We start from the raw sequence: 23,749 nt of genomic DNA on the forward strand, positions 1-23,749 counted from the left end.
CACTCGCCTCTCCCCAGCGGCCCCGAACACCTCATCGTCTCGTGACGTAAGATTCGCCCTGCCTTTAAAAAAGCGGTGGAGCCGGACTCACTTTTCATTGTATCATTTTGTTGGTTTCTGCACTGTCAATACGGATTTACAGTGAACTTAAAAGGACTTGAAGATGACAGACATCCCCTGACAAGAAGCGAACGGGTAGTTAAAGACTGAGTCAGTGCAAACTGGTATGAATTATGTCCCGACATTTTTGAGTCATCATCAGAGGCTGATGCGGTCTTTGAAAAGTGGAAACAGGGCTTAGAAATGCGCTAAGGTAACAGGTGTCACTTTATGTTTGCAATGCATTTTTTTTTGTTTAAGCCTTTTTGCCTGCTTTCTTGGAACTTGTTAGCAGCTATGTTCTCGCAACATAAGTGGAGGAATGTGCGTTTCGATCACAACATGAAGCCCACCGGTCCCGTAGAAAAAGACAGCATGGGGAGAGATTTGAACAGGCTGCTGCATTTATAAACTTTCTTGGTGAGCGATGTGACCAGCCCTTGTGTAGTAAAACGGCTCCAGAGTGAAGACAAAGTCTTGATGAATGGACCGCAGCATGTTTTCTGGTCAGACGGGTCTGAATTACAGCTTCAACGGGAGCGATGACCGGGAGCTGGAGGACGCGCCGGCGGGCAGCGCGAAGCTTTCCCCGGCGGGCTTTGTAGTGCTGTCCGTGGTGCTGGGCTTCATCATGACTTTTGGCTTCCTGAACAACTTCATTGTCTTGCTTCTGTTCTGCAAATTCAAGAAGCTGCGAACGCCGGTTAACATGCTCCTGCTGAACATCAGTGTCAGTGACATGCTGGTGTGTTTGTTCGGCACCACTCTCAGTTTTGCTTCCAGCATTCGTGGGAAGTGGCTGCTGGGGCGCGGCGGCTGCAGCTGGTACGGCTTCATCAACTCCTGCTTTGGTGAGTTTCTCGTTCAATGACTTGAGAGACGCCCGAGCAGATTCTTAGACGTCCCCCCCCCCCCCCCCCCCCCCCCCCCCAATCATAGGATATATTATTTAGAACCTACATCTGATATGATAAAAACTTTTAATGCTTTTCTTATTCCGGTGGTCAAATTATATATACGTGACAGCTTATGGGGGTGGGGGGGGCTCCATTAGGTTGAAATGTTTTTTTTTTTTTAATTATTATTATCAGAAATGATTGAAACTCTTATTATTGAAACTCTACATAGTACGAGCAGAGTAGAGCATCCATTTTGCAAAGAAAAACATGAGACATAAGGTTTATAAATAGTGTGGCAAATGACTTTGATATCGACAAATCTGATTAGATGCCATACTGTAGAAAACAAAAATGTTCTGTTGCTGTACACCGGGGACTTTAGGGGATTGGAGGCATTAATATTTTTTTTCAGTAGAGCAGTAATATAATTTCAGAGAGTCCCTTTTAAATCGTATCATCCGTTTATTGGCCATTTACAGGAGCATGCAGACGGAATTGTTTCTGGCCGTTGTTCTGCTGGGAGACGGCGTGTCAGAGCTGTGTTTGTAAAGTGACAGCGGTCACACTCATATTAGATGTTCCTCTTATGAATCGCTTGGATTGTTCCTCAGGAATTGTGATCACAGATCAGCTTATAGTAAGCTCACTGTATCAGTGCCCGGTGGTGGACAAACCGATGGTGATGTGTATTTATTGACCTCCAACCGTTCTTGTTGCTGATCAACTGACAGTCATATGTCTGCGAAGACACCTGCACATATGTAGCTCTTTGCGCCACAAAATGGGAATTCCACACACATTTCTGAACAGCATTAGGCTACTTCGTCACGCTCTTACCACCCCATGTAATAAAGAAATGTCATGAGTCCTCCCTCCGCCCGCCCATCAAACGCTTTTCAGATGTTTTGATGCCGTTCTTCATTTTCATTGTTTGTTACACAAAGGTTTTTGTGTGAGTGGCGCAGTCTGTCCAGGAGGTGGTGTGACAGAGTAGCAAATTGGATGCACTAATCTTTAACCCTGCTTGGCCAAAAAAACATTCAAAATTGAATATCAATGGACAGATTTTTTTTTAACAAAGTCACCATATGTATGTATCTAACTGAGCAAATGATCTGCGCTTGCTTCAGTTGCTCAGGTCTGATTGGTCAAGTCAGCTGAGTACCTGAATGACCCGAATGAACATGATTTTCCATCAACAGATAAGATTCTTTCAGTTAGTTTCTTTCCTGTTCGCACGGGCGTATTACAAGGTTACAACACTGGGACTGATCGGTCTTGAGTTGTGAAAAGAGTAGTTCAGGGAGCGTGGATTGGCCGCCACCGAGTCCAGATCATTGAGATTCGCCGGAGAAGATTTCACACACGCCCAGAGTCTATCGTCATCAATACAAAATCTTGACAAAAGATCAATGACGCTCTGGATGTAAATTGACGTTGTGAAATGGCGTTGTGTATAAGCTTTTCCAAAAGATGCCACAATGAATGTGTGCTATAGTCAAAACTAAAGGTGGGCCAACAAAATATTAGATATTTTATATATTTGAGTTTTTTTTCCTCTGGTGTTTTGGCAAAGTAGTGTAATGAGAGATTTGCTCGCTGTTTTGATGATACATGATGTCAACTTTTTTGACCACATGTATATTATCAAAACAGATGACATTGTTATGAAGTCACAGGGGAACGTGACATCATCTATAAGTGAGTAAATCAAGCATGTGCATAAACTATACATACCAACTGGTGATTTAGACCATAGTCCATAATCCCAACCCACCAATAAAGAGTACTCATCTGACACCCCCCCCCCCCACCCCCCCCCACACACACACCCAACTCCAACCCACCCCACCCCTCACCTGCACTTCCCCAATAAAATATCATTGGGCAAAGAGTAGCAGACATAGGCATACAGAGGGATAAACAGAGATACTTTTGATTCCCCATTCGTGAGATGGTAATCCTGCTCGATCTCAGACTGCAGTAGCAAACCCCTCCAACCACATGTTGGGTTTCCATTGTGCAAACGATTGTAAAGCTATCATAAGATATTCACAAGGCTGCAAAATGGACTCGCATTCCTCAACAGAAGAGGATCCGCAATGACATCCGAAGAGAAAAAAAAAACACAGGAGTGTGCACAGACAGAAAGAAAATAGTTGTTAGGGCCACATTTCAATCCATTTAGCTCAGGCAAGCATACCAGAAATCCTTTATTCTGTTGTTGTGACTTCTTTGTCTGCATATTTCAATTAATTTGATGGCCCGGTATAGTTGATTTAGTGATTTTACACATGAAACGAGTGGAAGAAAATGAAAAACACTGGAACCACTGGTTCAGCCTCAAATCCCATGTTTGCATGTCCTATGATTATTCTCCACCTCCTCCTCCTAATTAGTACCATGTTACTTGATAATAAGCAAGCACTGTCGAATGACGTTTGCAGCGTTTCCTGTAGATGCTTACTATTAGTGCCTCTGGTATGTCATTTAGGAAGCAGAGAGCTGGTAAGATGCAGCTGCAGAGCTGAGTGTGGAAAACAAGATTGTAAAGGAGTGTCCAGGGATTGGAAAACGTATGCAAAGCTTTTCTGACCAAGGCTCTGTGTGTGAAAAAATGGAAAAGAGAATGTGTTGCTTTTTATATGCAGTAGATTTAGGCCTATTGGTAGAAAGAGGGGTTGTACACATTTTCCATTACAAACTTTCAGTGGATTTTTCCAGCCAATTTTTTAGACCTGAGCTCAAGCATTTACTGTAGCTGCTCATTAAAGGATTTAGATGTAAATGTCAATGTTATATTCTGGCCATGCGTGCGGTTATGTTGCCAAATATTTGCCACGGAGGACTGTACTTCTAGGTACTGTTGATCATACAAATCTATCTGGAAGCCACATAGAAACCAATAGATGACGACAAGCTCATTATAATCCACCTGTGTCTCACACAGCAGTGGGGATGTCTTCCCCAATCAAGATGAAAAGCCATAGGCTGTATAAGAGATCAGAAAATGAAAGCCATTGCAAAGGTGCCTTTATGCCGCATTCTCTTGAATGGACAATGAGTGGCACACAACTCTGATTGCAAAAAAAAGAGATTTGCAAAGTTTCCCATTCATACAGTCGATTTTAAATTAGCTTTGACTCAGATAATCCAACAGCGTTTCTGGATCATGTTTACAGATGGCTTTTTCTTTGCACGATAGAGCTTTAACCTGCATTTGTGAATGCCATGGTGAACTGTGTTCACAAACAATCATTATGGGTTTCTGAGCCTGTGCAATAGCTTCCACGATGGAATCATGCCTGTTTTTTAACGCAGCGCCACCTAAGTGCTCAAAGATCACGGGCATCCAGTACTGAGGAACATTTATTCTGAAATTGTCCCAAAACTTGTAGACGCAGATCTTGGCAGATGATGAACCACTGTCTAGCTTTACGTCTGAGAGACTTTGCTTCTCTAAGGTGCTTTTCTTTATAGACAACAGGTTACAGACTGACTGGCCAGTTTGAAATGTTTTGAAAGAGTTTCTCCCATTAAGTTCAAGATGAGCTAACACTACAATTTTTCATAAAATAGCAGAACGTCTCATTTTCAAAATGACACATGGTTTCTATGTTCTGCTGAACATCAGTATCAGTTTCTCTTTTCAATGTGCAAGACTGGGGAAGAAAGATGGATGAAATAGACAAATGAAACTATGGCTGAAACTTCGCTCCATGAGAATTGAAAATCATTGCATTCTGCTTTTACACAGCATCTCAACCTTTTGGGATTTAGGATTAAAGTAGAGAATCAGTACAGTAGATAATCTATATTAAAAAGCATTCTGCTGATTTGATCGATTCATTTTTACTTCTTTTAGAAAACCGAATAGGGTAGAACAGTCTCCGAACTTAAGTTGCTTTTTTTCCACCCTCATTTCTGGCCCTGTGAGGTCAGGACTCTGTCTTATGGCCTTATCTTAATCTGGTCAGGCCATCGAATGAACAAATTCCATTAAAAGCCAACAACCAACCACTGAATATATTCTTGCAAGTACTGTCAGGGTTTGATCAGTGTAACTGCAGTCTGTGCTGTAAGGATGTCAGCCTTTTTCTCCACACTGTTAGGAAAAAAAGAGAACAAAGAAATGTGACACACTGCAGTACACTTTTTGTCAGGTTGATTAGAACAAGACTTCTAGTCATACAAATTCAATACACTGGAAACATAGGCTACTGATGTTCTTGACGCAAATTGTGCAGCTGTGTTTCCTGCTCTGAAAATGGGCAATTCGTTGCCTTCCTGTACAGGCTCGGACACGTGCTCACGCTGCAACTGTACCCATTTATCTTTGCGCTCCGTTCTTGAAGACCACTATTTTGTTATCGCACATTCTCACAGTGTTTGCAGGAATGTTTACAGATAATTTGAGCTATTTTCATGCGGTGAGCTTTTTTTTTTCTTCTCATTTCCTTTACTTCCCGCCACTATCGCTTAATCTCTTCCTCCTGTCTTCACACGTAAAATGCACACCCTCACCAACACCACTGCGGTTTTTCAAATCCTCTGTAAATTGTTTCCATATCCATGTTTGTTTGCTTGTGCGTTCACCTCTCTGTGGGAATTTTGATGCTGCTGCATGCTCATTTTACAGACAAAGGGGTGGTGTATTACATACTGTGTTCAGATCAGCGGGTGTTTTGACTTTGTTCTTCCTGGGGCTTCAGTACTTGGCTGATGTCACGCAAAATTGTCCTGAATCCTGAGGCTTATTACTCAGTATATCATGCTGCTGTTAGGACGTTTGCCATTTGGCAGGTGGCTGACTGCATTTAGAGGATATGAAAGCCTTGGCCTTTGAAACCTGCAAATACGAGAATAGATAGTATCGTTTATGTTAGATGATCACTCATGCAGATACTGGCTGGAGCTATATCCTCCATTGACATGTCGTTGGTCAAACAGCTTTACACTTTGTATTGTGAACGCATGAACAAAAAGCATTGCATGCAATCTTGAGTAATTGCACAGCACACTGTCCTTTTTATTTTTGAATGAAGCAAACATCCGGCATCAAGCACCCTCAGTATGCGCTGTAAATCTAGTTTTACTCATCAGTTTACTCATCTTTAATGAACCGACACAACAGAGTCACATTATGCATGTTTATCCTTTTATATGCTGAAGATGACAGAGCGCTTCGGTTGAACTGCAAGCGACCATATTAAATCCTGACTTTGATTTCTCTCTCCATTACAGTATATTCTTGCCACCATCCCCACCCTGTTGTTTTTCCCCTTCATATTAGATCATGGAGAGGCTATTTCGATATGTTACTGCCAGAGAACAAAGATACGTAATGTGCAATATCATGATTGATCACCATTTGTTTTCTGATTGCCGCAGGCTTTTTCATGTTTGGATCAAATTTAGGAAGGGCAGGAAAAGGATCTTACTGCAGAGTGCAGCGAAGACGTTGAAAGTCGCCACCTTTTGCAACCTCAGTGTCATCTCTCATCTATTCTGCAATCATCTTCCATCATCGTCTATTTACCTCTGATATCTGTGCACACGTAGAACTAAATGCCAGGAGCCAGCATGAGGCAGGGTGATTCATACTTGTTCTCCTCCATTCTTTCATTAATGTCTACCTTTTCTCTTGTTCATCCGGGCTTTCTTGCCTATCAGTTGCCAACCCACTCCTGCCTGCTACAGCCATCCATATCGAGAGAGAAAAGTTCTTTAATTTGATGGTTTGCACTGAAAGGCACACAAATGTGCTCCTCCAACATTTGTGTGCCTTTCGGCATGGGCAGAAATCACAGGCAGGACAGAAAGTTATTGGGATCCCATTCCTAAGAAAAACAGATTTGTTGTTGCTCTCAGTTTATACATAACATAAAACTTTTTTTTTTTTTTTCCCCAGCAGAGACACATTTTGAGTGGTTTGACTGTTTCGCCTCCTTGCTTCTACGACATTTTTTCTGTCAGACTAGATAATCTATGACATAGACATTTAGATGATCAGTGTGTATTTATTTACTTATAACCAACAGTGAGGGCATTTTAGAAACCTAGACCTATAATTTTCTGTTGACAAAAACATTCAGCGTTTTAACTATGTCACAGATTAAAGCTCTTCTACACTGGTTAGGATGCGCTGCTGCTGGAATGATTTCTGCTGGCATTTCTTTTTTTTTTATGTCTGCCGTGGTGTATAACCATGCCAACTGGAATATTTGCGAAAAGTTCTCATACAGGTGAAACTGACTGAACTCTTCAAAACCCAAGATATGCCTGGAAAAAGACCCCAACTTCATATGAGTTTAAGAGGAGACACCTAGGATTCAGGAAGCAGAAAAGGATTGGAGAGAAAGGAAGAGGAAACCAAACCATTTCTTCCCTTGATTGTTATGGGAAATGTGAGATTACTGGCAGTCAAAATGGACAAGCTTGGAGAACTGATGACGATGCAGACGGAATATAAAGAAAGCCATTTTGCGACTGAAGATGTTCAGTCCAAACTCTAAAGTTTCAGTTAAAAGCAGAAGTCGACATCAAAAGGCATTTAGAACTGCAGACTCTGACTGGTAAACGGGGCTAAAAGGAAGCGCTGAAGCCCAGATTTTTATTATGACTGTCACTGGGATACTTTTAGGTAGGTCTTCAGAAAAACTAGAATTCTACACCTGATAGTTTCTACATCCGTTTTTTTTTAAACAACAGGGATGGGCGCTGAATGCATGACAAGGTTACATTTTCATGCTGAAGCGATGACCTACATAGGTTGCCCCGAAGGCTTGAAAAGGTCAGACAGGGAGGAACAAAAGAGAATTGTCTTAGAAATACAAGGCAGGCTGAAAGCACCAAAGCTGAAAAAGAAAAGAGAAACACAGACAGTGTGAATGTGTAATTTAATGGACTTATCCAGCAAAGCTTTGTTTCGTTGATGCATTCTCATGTAAGACAATGTTAGCCTCCTACTCTCAGTGGTGACCCTGGCAGAGTTAAATGGTATCGAGCGCAAGTAAAGAGCAAAAAATAAGTTTATAATTCCAATTAATAAGTAAGCTCACCTACAAGAAACAGAAATGCTTTTTCAATGATCCAATAACTTTAATGAAATTTTAAAAACATTCTATAACTTGGATGTGTTAGAAACGTAGAGGAGTTCCCAGATGTGTGGCAAAGCAATGTGGTGCAGCGGCATGAGAAACCGTTACAGAAATCTCTTTTAGAAGGAGGTGTGATTTTAGTGAAAAAGAAAAAGGGTTTCTGACTCTTAAGAGAGATGAGGAAACACTTGATCTGAGGACACTGTGATCTGAATTCTTTTCATCTAATTCTTAAAGAGGACAGATTGGTCGGTGTGGGCATGGTTTTTACACGTGTTGATATCTTATCTCAGGCTTGATCTGTCTCAGAGCAGCTTAGATGCACAGAGCATCAGAGTTACCATAGCAATCTACTCAGTTTAGAAGTGAGTCAGTTTCTTGGCACTGAAAACTCAGGTTTAATCATCAAATTCTAAATATATCTCAAGCTCCTTGACATTCATCAACGAGATTGGCTTTCCACTCTTCATAGTCAAAACTTTCCAGCCATTCTTGTCCAGATAGTTTTGTATTGTGTGACCCCCGTCTGTTCTGTTGTACATCTGTTGCGGTCAGCTGTTTCACTTGCAAGGTTTTTGGCAGATCTTCTGGTTTGTCTGGCTTATCTTGGTTTTCCCGTTTATTGCTGCAGAGTTTTATCTATCCTGCTTGGTTTAGCCCTCTGCCCCTGTCACTCATCTGGTCCCAGTTTACTGATTCATCACATCTGCATTGTGTCAGCCGTTATCCCCCTGCAGTTTGTACACACCAGGGCTTCCTTTGTTCCTTGCCAGATGTTCATATTTGTAGATTATTGTGTTGTTTGGTTTGTCATACCAAGTTAAGGGCCACGGTCAGCTCAGTTATGTTGGATTATGTTTCCTGGACTCCGAGCCTTTGCAGTGTCTTCTTGTTTTTATTAATAAAAGTTTTTTATTTTTTTTATTTTAACACCTGCCTGCTTCTTGAGCCTCGTCTGTGTTTGGGTCCTCATCAACACACCCTGTTAACCCCGTTAACATATGCTCCGGTTTCTGCTTTTTGCCAGTTCCTCTTTTCCTCTGTTTTCTTTTACTGCTTTTTTTTCATGCACCACTACAATCCCAACAGTATAATTCTACATTTTTTTTTATTCTAACACGTATCCTATATTGATTCAATTCCCTGCTGTCACAGTGTTGAAATTGCTTGTCGTTGGTCTCTCTTCGCTGGCTTAAGAATTACCCTGTGAGTGAAAAAACAGCCATCCGCAGGAGGGTGGCAGCACATCTATTAGGTTTCGATTTTTGATCAGAAGGGAACGTAGTGGGTTCACCAGAGAGGATCATCCGGACGCAAATATGTCAGTCACATTTCTGAAAATAATCAAGTCCTCTCTTTCCCAACATTTTAAAAGTTAACTGTGACACATGAGAAAAAAATGCAGACCAGAGGAAGCAGTTTTTCCTTATGCTGACACGGAGACAGATTGCTTCAATGAAAAACAAATTGGAAAAAATAGGTTCTGAGTGTAAATAGAATTTCTGTCCAATCAACTAACCCTCAGGGTAACATTACAGGATACCGAAATGTGAAATTTTAATATGTGCTACAGCACCTAGTCGTGTTTTCATTACAGAATTGTCTGTTTACAACAATAATTATGTAATACAACATTAGAACTCATGGCGGTTAGCACTATCGCCTCACAGCGAGAGGGTTCCAGGTTCAACTCCTGGCTGGGGCCTTTCTGTGTGGGTTCTCTCCGGGTCCTCCGGCTTCCTCCCACTGTCCAAAAACAAGCATGTTAGGTTAATTGGTGACTATAAAATTGACCTTAGTTTGTCTCGTTTGTCTCTGTGTGGCCCTGTGATGGACTGGCAACCTGTCCAGGTGTACCCCGCCTCTCGCCCCATGACCACTGGGATAGGCTCCAGCCCCCCCACGACCTGACCGACGGATTAAGCGGGTATTGAAAATGGATGGATGGAACATTAGAACTCCATACTTCTAAAAACAGAAATGTTGTCACCTGTGCTGTAACCAATTCATATTCTCCTAAGTAGATGGCTCTGAGCGTAATGAGGATTCTTCATATCAAAGGTGAATAAATGGTTGTATAATATGTAGATTAATACGTATTATATTTTGATAATCTGACAAATTTAATGATTTAATGGTTCCCAGTCAGTGGTGCGCTGAAGCAGGCCTTTGTACCATGAAGTTAAAGTACAATGGTTTGTCAAAGTTTGGCCACTCTTTGTTAAAGTGAAATGTAGAAATGATTTAAAGACGAAGCATTTCTCTAAAAAATTAGAGCAGGATTAGCGTTTTATTTTCAGTTACAGTCACAGAAAAGTTCAGTTTTTAAGTCCTGTGAGGTTTTTATGCTCTCTTGCAGCTATTGCTCTTTTGAGGCCCATCCACACATTTAATGATGCTAAGACTGGGGGACTGCGAGCTTGCAGTTCTTCAGGTTGTGGGTTTTGAGGTGTGTTTAGGATGAATTTGAATCTATTCCTTAATTTAACAGCCTGACACTGGCTGTAAACCCCAAGTCACACACATGACAAGTCCACCAGTGAGCTTAAGGGATAGAGAGATGTTCATTTCATGAAATTGTGAACCCTTTTTTCTTTGATCTTTGCAAAAAGTTCTATTCCAATTTCATCAGACCTTTTAACCTTTTTCCCCCACAAAACCGCATGAAGCATGTAGTTATTGTATTGTTATTGTATACCTGTATTGGTATTCTTACCAAACTGTGGTAAATGCTAACTGGTTTGTACTTATACAGCACTTTTTCTAGTCCTGTTGACCTCTCAAAGAGCTTTTACACTGCAAACCACACTCACGTACACTCGTACAGCACTTCTTCGTCTACACAACGTTACAGGCTGCGCTGCGTAGTTTTCTCTATCGCTCACATTCATCCACGTTGCGCGGCAGCTCTCCTTCTGCGTGGCTTTGTGATTCGTGCTCAAAATCTCTTTGCTTTCCAGGATGGCCACACGCGTATTTTCCTGCATGCAACTCTTGTCTAAGTTGGATTCTGCTACTCTGCCTGACACGTTCTGTTGTACCTTTCGTTTTAAGGGTGTAACCACTGACAGGAGCCCGCGTCTGATGTTTTTTGCCACGATACTTAAGCAGTCCAAGCATTAATGAAGCTTAGAAATCTGTGTCACCCTCTGGCTTTTTCTAACGATCACTAAACCGTAGATCCGAAATCTACCTTAGATATGAGGTCCTTAGATCTGAGGTCCTCTCTCCACAAGAGATCACATGTTGTGGAATTCCCAAACATGTGCATGATACCATTTTCCTAAGGCAAAAAAACGCTAATCCTGTTTAAAATATAAAAAAAAATAAGTGTTTGATCTTTAACTTTATGCCTTTTGGACATCAGTACATCACACAGCATATCAACATGTTGTCACAGAACTATAAATGCAAACTCCAACCTTATTTCATCAGTTTTAATGAGGTTATAGCTCTTCATTTCCCCCGGTCTAGCTATGATAATCCTCAGGGAAGTGGAAAGCGACTGACCACCTGCTGAGTGGAATCTGCTCTGAGCAAATCTTTTTTTCTTCTCTCCAATTAAAGATGTTTTTTTCTCCGTATCTCTCCCTCTTAGTATTAACTGAAATACTTTTAAAAAAAAAACATGGAAACGAGGAAAATGTGACGACCTCTACTGCATTGTTGGGTGCTATTATTAAGTGTGCTTTTTATTGTTTGTCAGGATCAAGCATCCTTTAAATTCAGCAAATTATAAGAATTAAATGCCTACGTTAGCAGCTTAATGCGTTTTCCGTTATGTACTGTACAATGCCACGTTGGAATGTGATAATGACGGGCCATGTGGTTTCGCTAAGTGTTGCGCCTATTCTTAAAGAGTGTCTGCCGTGTTAATGAACTGCTAGTATATACTTCATCACTGCTGTTGTCTGATCACAGATACGGTTATGTGAAGATTAACTTAGGGTGACATCATGTCTGTCTAGTATGGGTTTAATTGTAGAGGATTATTTGAACAAGTGGGGCAGCAGGGTGGTGCAGTGATTGGTGCTGTCACACAGTAAGAGTTTTCCGAGCCACGCTGTGCTGCAATATGACTTCCGTGTTTGCCCAGTTCTGTTAAAAAATGAGCAGGCTCTCATTTTCTGTAGGTTTTATGCTCAAGTGCAGGTGATATAACACTATGAAACAGAAGAGCACCAGAAAGGTCAACACTTTACAGAGAAATAAGGCATCAGGTGTTATAAAAAAAGACTAGATTGGAACATAGCCAGGGCTGCCTCAATGAGCACTGATGCTCTACAATATGTGTTGTGAGTGACTTGTGTTAATTGTCAGTTGGCTCCATTTTGGCTAATCTAAAACGAATAAAAGCTTTGTTGATGTTGCATTTGGAAGAAAGGAACTGGTACTAGGGCCTCGTGATGACCGCTGCTCCATTTGTGCTCTTTGTGGAAACCAGTGACATGCTGCAGGGGGTTTTGTAGCTTCAATCAGCCGCAGATAAAGAAAGCAGAGGATTCTGTTAAAAGGAAAAATACTGCCCCACTGAAGCAAAACAGACTGAACAGACGATGTAAAACACAAACACTGATACTACCAGTGAGCTTAACTGAAATTAATATTATCAGGACAACAACCACTGCCACAGGGAGGGAAAAAAAACTATCTATCTATTTATTTCTTGTGAAATACACCAACTATAATGGCTTTTGGGCTCTGTTTCAGCTCTCTAGGAAAGGCAGAAGTTTCATGTCAAAGATTCAAATTACATGTAGCCTGTACCATGGAAACCTCCGCAGGCTGTTTTAATATGTGCCGCACACACTGACATTTACATGAATTAATGCAGTCTGTGATTTGATCAGCAGTTTCACTGTCATTCAGGATTTTTTTTTTCCTCACATGTTTTCTGTTTTTTTACTTGAGATTCCAGGCTGAATGAAATGCTAACATTGGGCTTTAAATGACCTGGCCACAATTCTGGAAACGTTTCTTTTCCCCCAGACTCCCGTATTTTCTGACCACTGGCTGTGTGGGTCAAGACTTGTGTACACTGTCAGTGTGCAGCCTTCCCCTTTTCTTCCCATGCACTGCGGCTCTTTGGAGGCTCCGGCAAATTTGTATGAGCATGCACATTTACTGGGAGGTTTCTATTAGTGTTAATATCGTGACTGATTGATTGAAACTATTGCTTGCTCGTTGCTTTTATCTGATTTTACGATGTTCTTGTCTGTGGATTGATGATTTACGCCGCAGCTTGACAGACCACGACGGCACAGTCACAGAAAATTGTCATTGACAAAATGACAAATTAATTACATTTTTCAAAAATGTATATTGGATGAATGTATAACAAAAATAAATGAATAAATAGGCACGTCTTCAAAACTAACAGTCCTGCTGTTGCTTTTATTTACAACACAACCGTAAAGGCAGAGTTCCTATTTTAGAACAGAGAGTTTGAGAGGAATGCTGCAGCAGATAAGTGCCTACATGTGGCAATGATGAACCAAATGTAATTAATTGCTCAGTGAACAATCACTAAGTGAAGCAGCAGTAAAGGCATTGGTATGCGTCAAAGAAGTGCTATAAATGAAGGAGTCAGCTGATGGTTGAGTGGGGTTGTTTGTTTAGTCACCCAGTGGGATAATCCATGAAGGTCTAAAGCCCGACTGACAGCAGATTTTGCTTTAGATTTAACGCACTGCAGCTGAGTTCACACAACAAGATTCTCAATGTTAATGGATTGTTGTATAGTTCTCACTCAGTGGCGTGCTTCACTAGTGATTAGGATGTTCAAAGTCCTAGTGGGTCACACTAGATTTTTCACCAGACAGCTGACTCATTTAGACTGTTTGTCGAGGAGTTACAGCTGCCAATGCGGACAAGTCATAAACATTACAATATCATACAAGCAACTGCTGGTGCTTTGATTTGTTTTGCGGCACACACCGGAAAGGTTTGCCAGTCCATCACAGGGCCAAACAAAAAAACATGCGCGCTAACACTTGCCTGTATGATGAGAACCTGGAGAGAATCTATGCAGGCACAGGGAAAACATGCAGACTCCAAACAGAAAGGCCCGAGCTGAGAATGTGCCAAAAGCGATGCAGTTATTGTATGTATAGATTTATTGTCCTGACATTGGTATTGGGCTGATATTTAGCCTGTTCACCGCAGTTTGCCTGTTGGCAAACAGGATAACATCGGCTGATGTTGTGTGTCCTGATTGTGTTGCATTGACTTTGCCCTGAATGAATTTGACGCCAGCTTGTGAATTAGCAGATCTTTCACATAGTTACTGTCCAATTGTCTGTAGGCTTGTGGGGATTCGTAACTTTTAAACTCACGTAAGATCCGTCCACTCAATCTAAAAACATCCTTTGCAGTCTGCAGGAATGCGATTAGAGGGAGTTCATCAAGTTCAGTGATGCAGTCCAGCATACTGATTCATGTTGTCTGTGTTTTGTTTGGTTTGTCCAAAAATCATTTCTTAGCATTTTGATTCGATTTCTCCCAGTTGTGTCCTTCTCTCTCTCTCTGTCCTTCTTTCCCTCTCATGTCTTACCATCTTCATCAGACTGTTTTGACCAGCTTTATAGGTGAAAAAACAAATGGGTAACGAAAGGGCGTTGGTAATGGAGGGAGGCCACACATGCCTGCACTGGATTCTAATCACTTTCATGGTCCCATCACATATATAGTTTAAAAACTTCTGTGTTATGACGATACAGTGACGAACCAGCCAATGTGCGGCCTCAATGAGAAGTTAGTGGAGATTCAGATTTTATTCCAAGAACTATCATCACTTTAAAATGAAAAAGATATCAGAATTTGATTTCACATTTGATCTATTGTCTTAATTGTGTTATCTAGTTATCTAGCACTGCTGCCCACCAGGACTGTATCACCCCTCCACCTCTCTGTCTCTTTCAGGTATTGTGTCACTGATCTCTCTGGCGATCCTCTCCTACGACCGCTACAGCACTCTGACTGTATACAACAAGCGTGGGTTAGACTATCGGAGGCCCCTGCTGGCTGTTGGGGGCTCTTGGCTCTACTCCTTGCTCTGGACAGTGCCCCCTCTATTGGGTTGGAGCAGCTATGGCATAGAGGGTGCAGGAACAAGCTGCTCTGTCTCCTGGACGGCTAACACCGCTCAGTCGCACGCCTACATAATCTGCCTCTTCATTTTCTGCCTGGGTCTGCCCGTGCTGGTGATGATCTACTGCTATAGCCGGCTGCTTTGGGCAGTCAAACAGGTAGAGTCACACCAAGTCCTTGTGTGTGTGCGTGTCTTTGACTATTCATGCTGAATTCCTGTTAAGAGTTGGGAGGCAAACGACCTGCTGTTTAGATTGATCCTCGACCGTTTGAGTTCTAAATACAGCAGACAAGATTGGGGTTTTCTTCACAAAGAACAGCATAACTGTCATTTACAACTGAATCATGTTCGGTTTTAAGGTGCAAAGGGTTTTCATTTGCCATAGCTCTTCACTAACACTTCGCTCAGCAACTTCCCCCTCCATCTAAAATGAAAAGTTGCCATATTTGCTTGCCTAGTTCAGCAATGCTGTCTGGTTTATAAACCACGGTCTTGAATTCTTGATTTATGTGCATGAATTTTCCTTTTGTGTATATACGCTGGACATCAGTGTATAACATTTAGGGCCCCAAGCCCATTAAATTGTGGTCTGACCACACAGATTTTCAAACTATTTCTGTGTGTCTGAGAATACGGAACCGTAACGGTGAGGGCAATAGGTTCGGTGCTGCTTCAGATACATTGTTTTTACGCCAACGGTGAAAATAGTCTCTGATCAAACTAGAGTCTGTTGTATGTCGCAGTTAAGTGTCAGCTCAGCTCAACACGAACCTTGGCCGAGATCAAACTAAGAAATGTACCTGGTAGTAGATACTACCAACAGTGTTAAACAAGAAAAATTAATCAGCAATAACCAAATAAGGGAAGAAAAAATGTACCGTACAATGACAGAACTAAATCCAATGCAAGAGACACCTTGTGGCACAATTTACAAATCACAACCAGTTGAAACTCCCCCATCGTAACCCCCCAAGCTATGGTGACTTAGGAAAATGCTAACAGCCCAATATAGAGTGTTTGGTTTGTCCCTTCTGGGCTACTCTAGTAACATAGTGATGCAACAAGGTGTAGAGGTAAGGAGGACAACCTGCTGCATCTATGGATATAAATGACTCTTTCTGAGATGATGAAAACACAAATATTCTTATTGTTTGAGTCATCCTGCGCAATGAAAACATATTTAGGAATATTAGACTACGTTTCTGTTAAAAGATATCGATAAATATTACACACCAGAACTTCAAAGGGGCTGAATGTTGAATATTTTCAATATTAATATGGCAGCAATGATTGTTCAAATAGCAGAGATAGTGGAATAATTGTGTCTTTTCAAAGAGTCACACTTCCTCCATGTGTGTTGTCAACTGAGCTCCTCTGCCCTTTGTGGTGGCAGCACAGCCAGCCACGTGTGCATGTTTGTGGAGAATGAAGCGGTCAGCCCACAGTGTACCTTTAGATTTTCTTCACATTCGCTGGCTGAAAAGGCCTCAAACAAGTAAAGAGAAAAAAATCAGAGTCAATGTTAGTCTGGCTTTACTGAGACCAAGAACCTGTTATGATTCACAGGTGCACCTTACTCTAATCTGAACTATAACACCTGTATATGTGGCATCAGGTCATTTGGAAAGCAAAGAAATCAATTTTGAGCAAAGATGTCAGGATGATTCCTGATTTGATCCGATTTGAATCTGATTCACTGACTCACAACTAAGCGTAATTTCTTGGCACTTTACTTTGCAAGAAAGTCTACACTTACTTTCTGATATTAAGGAGATACACTTCCTGTTGATAGAAACAATCCCCTGGCGAGCCAGGCTCAAGGGAAGGAGGCCTTTTGGGAGGAGAGGACAGCAAGAATTAGTGACACAACAAATGATAAATACGGGGCAGATCGAGTTGGGCCAGTAACCACAGATGCTTACAGGGAAAAGGCACATGGAGGATAAAACAGAGGTTATGTGGGGGTGGGGGCTCAAACTGAGAGCGCAGTTCCTGCACAGCTCCTGCTGTGGGGGAAACCAGCATGAAAATGCTGCACAGAGGGTTGTTGCTCTTATCAACTACAGTTAACATGACAAATAGGAAATGAATGATAGAAGCTGACGCTCTGAATAACTTTTAGATGCAAGAAACTGAAGTCGTAGCATACAAAACAACTGCACTGAACACAACAAAATGATTTTGTCTGAACGATTTATCTGGTTCCAGTTACACGGACAAGAGGAGATTAACGAGCTGAACTTTTTGAAACTTTTTTTTTTTTCTTTTCTTGCACCAGTGCATTCAAAGTATCCATGGTAGTAACCGTGGGCATGAGGTTTTACAGAGTTTGAGCGAGCGACTTTACTTATCTTAAGTAATTGAAAGCTGTTGAACTCCCCGTGATTCGTTTCAGAGAGCAGTGGAAAGTAGCGGGACAAGGGATTACCACTGCATTACGCCTTAGACAAACCCTAAACCGCTCAGCTGTCTTCTTGTTTTTTTTAAATCCATTGTTGCAAAAGCACTTCTGGACCTCCGACTGACCCCCTGGTATCAATAAGCAGCTTTTACAAAGTGTCCTATAGCTATCGTGACCTCTTTGTGGATCGCATTAGATGAAGTGGTTTCAGTTCAGTTACATTACATTTGTTGGACCTCCCTTTGAACCATCTGTTCAGTTATGCCACATTGGATAACAAAGTGGATCGGATTTTGCACATCTCACAGCGTGGTTTCACTCTCTATGAAAGCAGATCTGCCAGCGTGCACAGCCGCTTGTAAACAATGAGATCTAATTGAAGAGGATATACTTGTCATGCTGGCTGGTGATTCAGAATGAAGTAGAAATCGTATTGTCCATTACACTTGTGCTGCCATTTCTCTTGAACTAATTTCCCTTTTTTGAAGTCTGCAAGGGAAAATAATTCTGTTTTAGTGGATGACATTGGCTGTCATGTTGCTTTCTTAAGCTTAATTTTTTCATCTGGTACAGAATCAGACCAGTTGAAAAAAAAAGAAAAAAAAAGCTCCAGTTACATGGCCAATGTTTCAAGAAGAAAGGATTAAGCTGAACTTGCACAATCGTTTTTGTCGGGCAAAGAAATCGGTGAAAAACAGAAAGGCATTTGGGGGGAAACAGATGTGCATCAACAGACCACAGAGAGGAGTTATGAAGATAAAGTATATCAAATATGTTAATGTCTCTGTAATCTAACCAGGCTCAGATGATTTCAGTGTTTTATTGGATGGATTTATCCAATGTTTAATACTTTAATTCTTTCCCTACGAGGTAGCCAACATAAACTCCCATGCTACATTCCTGTAGAGATATGGGTATCAAAGGAGATTATTAGTCCCAACCTTTTATGTAAAAAACTGGCACCAAACTTTGCTTTAACTTTACTGTCTGTATAACACCTTTTTATACAAGCCAGTTCCTCAATATTTTGTTGCAGGCTCATAGACACAAAAATGTACACATCCAGAAGTCAGATGTTTTCGTGTTTCCAATTATAGCAGACGTGAATTTCCCCTTAGTATTGGTTGAACATCTTTGATGGGACAAAAAAAGGAAGTGGCTCATAGGCGTAAGGGTTTATAAAACGGCCCAAATCGTACATGCAATGTTCAAAATGCTATGATTTACAAATCGCATGAACCAACATTTTATTCACAATAGAAATTAGAAAACATGTATTGAAAATATGGCACATTACCAGTTCACTGAAAATATCAGCTCATCTTGGATTTGATGGCAGCCACATGTCTAAAAAAAAGGGCCATGTTTACGACTGTGTATCATCTCCCCTTCTTTTAACAGCAGTCTGTAAACATCTCAGAAACCGAGGAGACTAGTTGGACCTTTGGGAGAGGAATGTTGTCCCATTCATGTCTGATATAGGACTGTTAAGCAGCTACAGTCCTATATCAGCTGAAACATGCAAGGCCTTCCTTGAGAGTGATCTAGATGGGAGCAGATGTTGTTTTAAAACCTATGTTTGTCTTTCAGCCCTGATTGTGCCTCTTACAGAGATGCAAGTTGATGATGCTTTAGCTAGCAATGCATCCCCATGCCATCAGAGGTGCAGTTTTTCTAACAGAGCGCTGATAACAAGCCTTGGATCTTCTTTTCATGATAGTTTTAAACTGCTTTGGTAGATGCCGCAGTGAACTGTGCTCAGAAATGTCTCCAGGTTCAAGGAATCATTTAAGAACATTACATTCTGTAGACGATGGGATAGTCAAATTCTTTGTATTTGACACTGAGGAATATTGTTTAGACATTTCGCAAAAGATTTTTGCAGACTACAAAAATGAAACCCCACCCATCTCTCCTTCTGAGAGACTCTGCCTCTCCAAAGTGCTCTTTTTCTGCCCAAACAATTGCCCTAACTGGGTGCAACAATTTTAGCTGTTAATTTTTAGCGCCACGTCAAATTCAGGATTATCGAACATTTTTCAGGAAATAGTGAAAACATCGGTTTCTGTGTTCTGACGTGAATTAAAAAAAAACAGGTTTGTGACATGTGCAAATAGCTTCATTCTGTTTTTATTTACATTTTATAGGGTGTCCTAATTTTTGGGGGAATAGGGCTTGTATCTGTTGCGACATAGATAATTTTTTTCTTTGATGCTAAACGTTCTCAAGTGTCTTTCAACTTGGCAAAGCCTCCTTTCTTTTACTTTGATTAATCACAGCTTGCAGCTTCTCTGTGCCAACATTAAACAAGTTTAACAGCACTCACTGGGTTGACCAACAGGCAGTAGAATGCAAAAAAATGAAAAATTAAAAATAAGTTTAGCGCTGATATGATTGATACGATATTTATGATCTGTAGTTGTTTAGAAATGGTCCCAAGAGATGTTTCTTGGGACCATTTCTAAACAACTACAGATTGTGATGAGGTGAAGTAACGAGGACCCAAATGCAGAACACCTGACAGACAAATATGTCTTTTACGAAGACAGACAGCGAGGAAAAGCATACAAGGCAGATGGGTGAAAGACGGCATCAAAATAAACAGTCGAAACTAAACAATTGAGCAAAATAGGGAATATCAGGAGGAAAAACGGGAGCTGGCACAAAACAACTAGAAAAGCTTAATGGCAAGATACAAAGACAATTTCAGAAAGAACACAAGGAACCTAAGACTATCAATACTGAGGTGAGTGCTCAGTGTGAGGCACCAGTGTGAGGTGAACAACTGGACACATAACAGAGGTTAAACAAAAAGGAAGAAGACCTTACTGAAATTCACTGGGGAAATAACGAAGGGAAGGAAATTTAGTCCAACTGACTGGATTTTAATAGAACACATTAAACAAAACCCAAGCCATGACGCAGAGTCCAAGATCATCCATTCAAACAATAAATGCAGATTATTGGGACAAACAGCCACAAGTTGCATCGCATTACATTACAGAGGAGAAAATGCTACAAGGCTGACTCCAGCTTTGACTGAAGTTTGCAGCTTAAGCATAACCACAAGCAATGGGCTAAATAGTCACAATTAGGCGCCCAACAGGACAATGGTCCAAACACGAGTTAAAACTGGTTTTGGAATGGATAAAGCAGACAAACATGAAGCATTTGAATGGCCTCCCTAAAACCCTGATTTTTCTGACCCGGAGATCTGTGTCCGTGAGTGTATGTGATCATCTGAACTGTGATTAACACCAAAATAACAAAGTAATAAAGAAAAAGCAGAATGGCAGTTCACCTCAGCTTACTACAATCATGCACAAAACGATGCAATCGTGTGACCATTTCATTGAAACATCCTCTTTTTTTCAAGGAATTGACAAAGGAATTAATTTGACAAATGAATTAATTGCGAATAGTTCCACAGTTTTATTTACCCAAAAAGAGTCTGTTGCAAGCATAAGCTGCATGGATACAGCTGGGAAAACAAATACCCAAAGCTGACACATGCATAAACATTAGAGCTTAGAGAAGTCAACAATACCAAAATCCTGCCACACACAGAGTGGGGGGGAGGGCACAAAGTTTGCAGTCTGAGTGATATGAAAAAAGTCTTTGTTTGTCAGATAATTGCGAAAGTGTTACCAAGACACCACAAACTGCCAACAAAATGAATTATTACTTTGCTAATTATGAATTTTTATAGCTGTAAAACTCGCTGAGGATGTGAATGGGTGTCATTTATGAGCCGTGATGCTTCATTTCTGTTGGAAGACAAAAGGCTCCCTCATGGCTCAAAATAATACCAAGAATTGATATTAAAAAGAATGGGTGACATTTTATTATGCAACTCACCTCTGGAGAGGGGTGCACAGGACACTTCCTGCAGATTGTTTTATTAATGAAGTTATGTCATCCATGCGTGGAGCAGCCCACCTACTGGTGCAGGAGCAGATAAATCCCTGGAGGTTTTTTTCAAATTAAAGTGTCTGAACTAAATTTGTGAGGAAGAGACGACTGACGTGGAGTCTCTGGATCAGAAGACTCTGGGTCTGGAACCCCCCCACCACCACTTCACATCATCGTGTCTTAACTTATCAACATAACACAGGAGCGAAGGATGAACCAAGATGAAAGGAGAGCCACATGTGTGACATCCAAAGAATGTAGTCTGACAAAACTTCAAATGGATTAAGGTTGAGTTCGACGTAGATTTGATTAATTTGTTAACAGGTGAATAAGCGGGCATAGGGGAGGATTGTTAAACTTTGAGAATGTGCCAACACAAGGTAATTTTTTACAACAAAAAAAACCCAGTTCGATACAAAGAAGACAGAGTTCAAGATAGAACACGAGTACTGGAATTGGCTGCTTTTGCATTGTTGCGTAATTTGGGTCCAACAACTAACTTGCTGATTGCGTAAAACTGTGTTCGTTCTCAAAAGCCTCCTTGTGCTATCTAATGTTGTCAGAGGAATTAGAAATATAGTTAGAACCAGAAATACTGCTTCCATAAGAATTAAGAGGGTAAATAGCAGCACGGTGTCGCTAATCAAATGTACGTATGAGAGGAGGGTGATTCTGGCTTGTTTTGCGGTCACAGGACCTGGACACTTTGGAGCTATTAAATTGACCGTGAACTTTTCTGTATACCTAAATATTCTACAGTCAAAAGTGAGGCCATCTGTTTCATAGCTATACCTCAGCTGTTAATTTGTCATACAAGAGGACAATGATCCCAATCAAGGTGTCATGAGTCAAGTTGTCGCAATGGTCCAGTCAAAGTCCACATCTCAATCTGATGTTTTTAAGCAGATTTTAATCTGAGGTTCCATTTACTCCAATTTTTAGACCTGACACATAAAACCTTACAAATGAAAGCAGGTTGATTTTCTTTTTCACAATTGTTGTGATGCAGGTGGATCTTAGTTTAACCCTTGAAATACAGTTTCAAAACCAAACTGACGTTTTCTGTTGCCTTTGGAAAATGAAGCCTCTACACCCTGGACACTGTTCTCCAACAGGCTGAATACTTGCAGGGCTTTTTCTTCAACATGGAAAGTATCCTGCAGTCCTCCACCATTGTGGTTTCCCGTGGCTGTTCAAGCCTTTTCATAGCGACATGCTGTAGTTGATTCAGGCACTCCAATTGCTTAGATGCATTTATTTTGATTTGGCCTGTTGTTGTGGAGGCTGCTTGGACCACATTGTGGATTCACAGTGATATTTGGGTTTCCAAAACCAAATATCACACTCGAATCAACTAGAGACCTTTTTCATATTCGAGCGGTTAAACGGATTCAATATAAAACAACAAAAGCCACAAATGCTCACAAAGAGGCTTTGGAGTAAACTGCCCACATACTTTTGGCTCCCCATCAGTAATATCTTCCATACATTGTATATTTCATTGTATAATATATACATTTCTTTCTATCATCTTCAGACCAGTTGTGTTAGAAACTGAGCTCATCTTCCTTCCACTGCTTTTTTTTTCTTTTTTTTTTAATGCACAATAGAGCATGGACACACCGAGATTGCTTCCAAGGAGCAAATCCTTGAACACACCTCACGGATAACTTCTAATGAAGTCTTTGCAGTTGCTGCATTCTGTTCTCAGATCTCTGTGGCTTACGACTTCGTAAGAAATCAATAGATGCGACTCGAAAAGCGAGAAATGAACTAAAGCCATCAAAAAAAGTCAGTCCAAAAATCCTTCAAGAGGCTGAAGAAACAAGATGTAAAACTACAAAAAAAAAATTAAGATAAAAGCTCAGGTTGATGGGTTTTTTTTTCTTTTTTGATTTCTTTAATAACCTACTTCCCTACCATCATCCCACAGGTGGGGAAGATCCGAAAGACTGCAGCCCGGAAGAGGGAGTACCACATACTGTTTATGGTCCTAACCACAGCAGTCTGCTACCTGCTGTGCTGGATGCCTTATGGGGTCATTGCTATGATGGCCACATTTGGCCCACCCAACATCATTAGTCCTGTGGCCAGCGTGGTCCCCTCGCTTCTCGCCAAAAGCAGCACGGTCATCAACCCGGTCATCTACATACTTATGAACAAACAGGTGAGGCAGCAGTCATTTTTTTCTCCTCTTTTTTTTTGTTTTCGATAAATCTAAAGTGGACTTTATGGAGGAGGGGGGAAA

General features: G+C 41.0%; 1 protein-coding gene across 1 annotated transcript in view; it reads left to right on the forward strand.

Moving 5' to 3' along the window:
* The first annotated feature begins 225 nt into the window (after window positions 1-225).
* The window catches only part of tmtops2b (teleost multiple tissue opsin 2b), a 33,667-nt gene continuing 10,143 nt past the window's right edge, over window positions 226-23,749 (forward strand). The window contains exons 1-3 of the mRNA XM_072396747.1: window positions 226-950; window positions 15,020-15,345; window positions 23,435-23,668. Coding sequence (XP_072252848.1) covers window positions 584-950; window positions 15,020-15,345; window positions 23,435-23,668 — 927 coding nt within the window. The 5' untranslated portion in view covers window positions 226-583. The remainder of the gene's footprint in view (window positions 951-15,019; window positions 15,346-23,434; window positions 23,669-23,749) is intronic.

Source organism: Leuresthes tenuis, unplaced genomic scaffold (assembly GCF_036924035.1).
Source record: "Leuresthes tenuis unplaced genomic scaffold, fLeuTen1.0.hap1 SCAF_12, whole genome shotgun sequence".
Taxonomy (NCBI): Eukaryota; Metazoa; Chordata; class Actinopteri; order Atheriniformes; family Atherinopsidae; genus Leuresthes; species Leuresthes tenuis.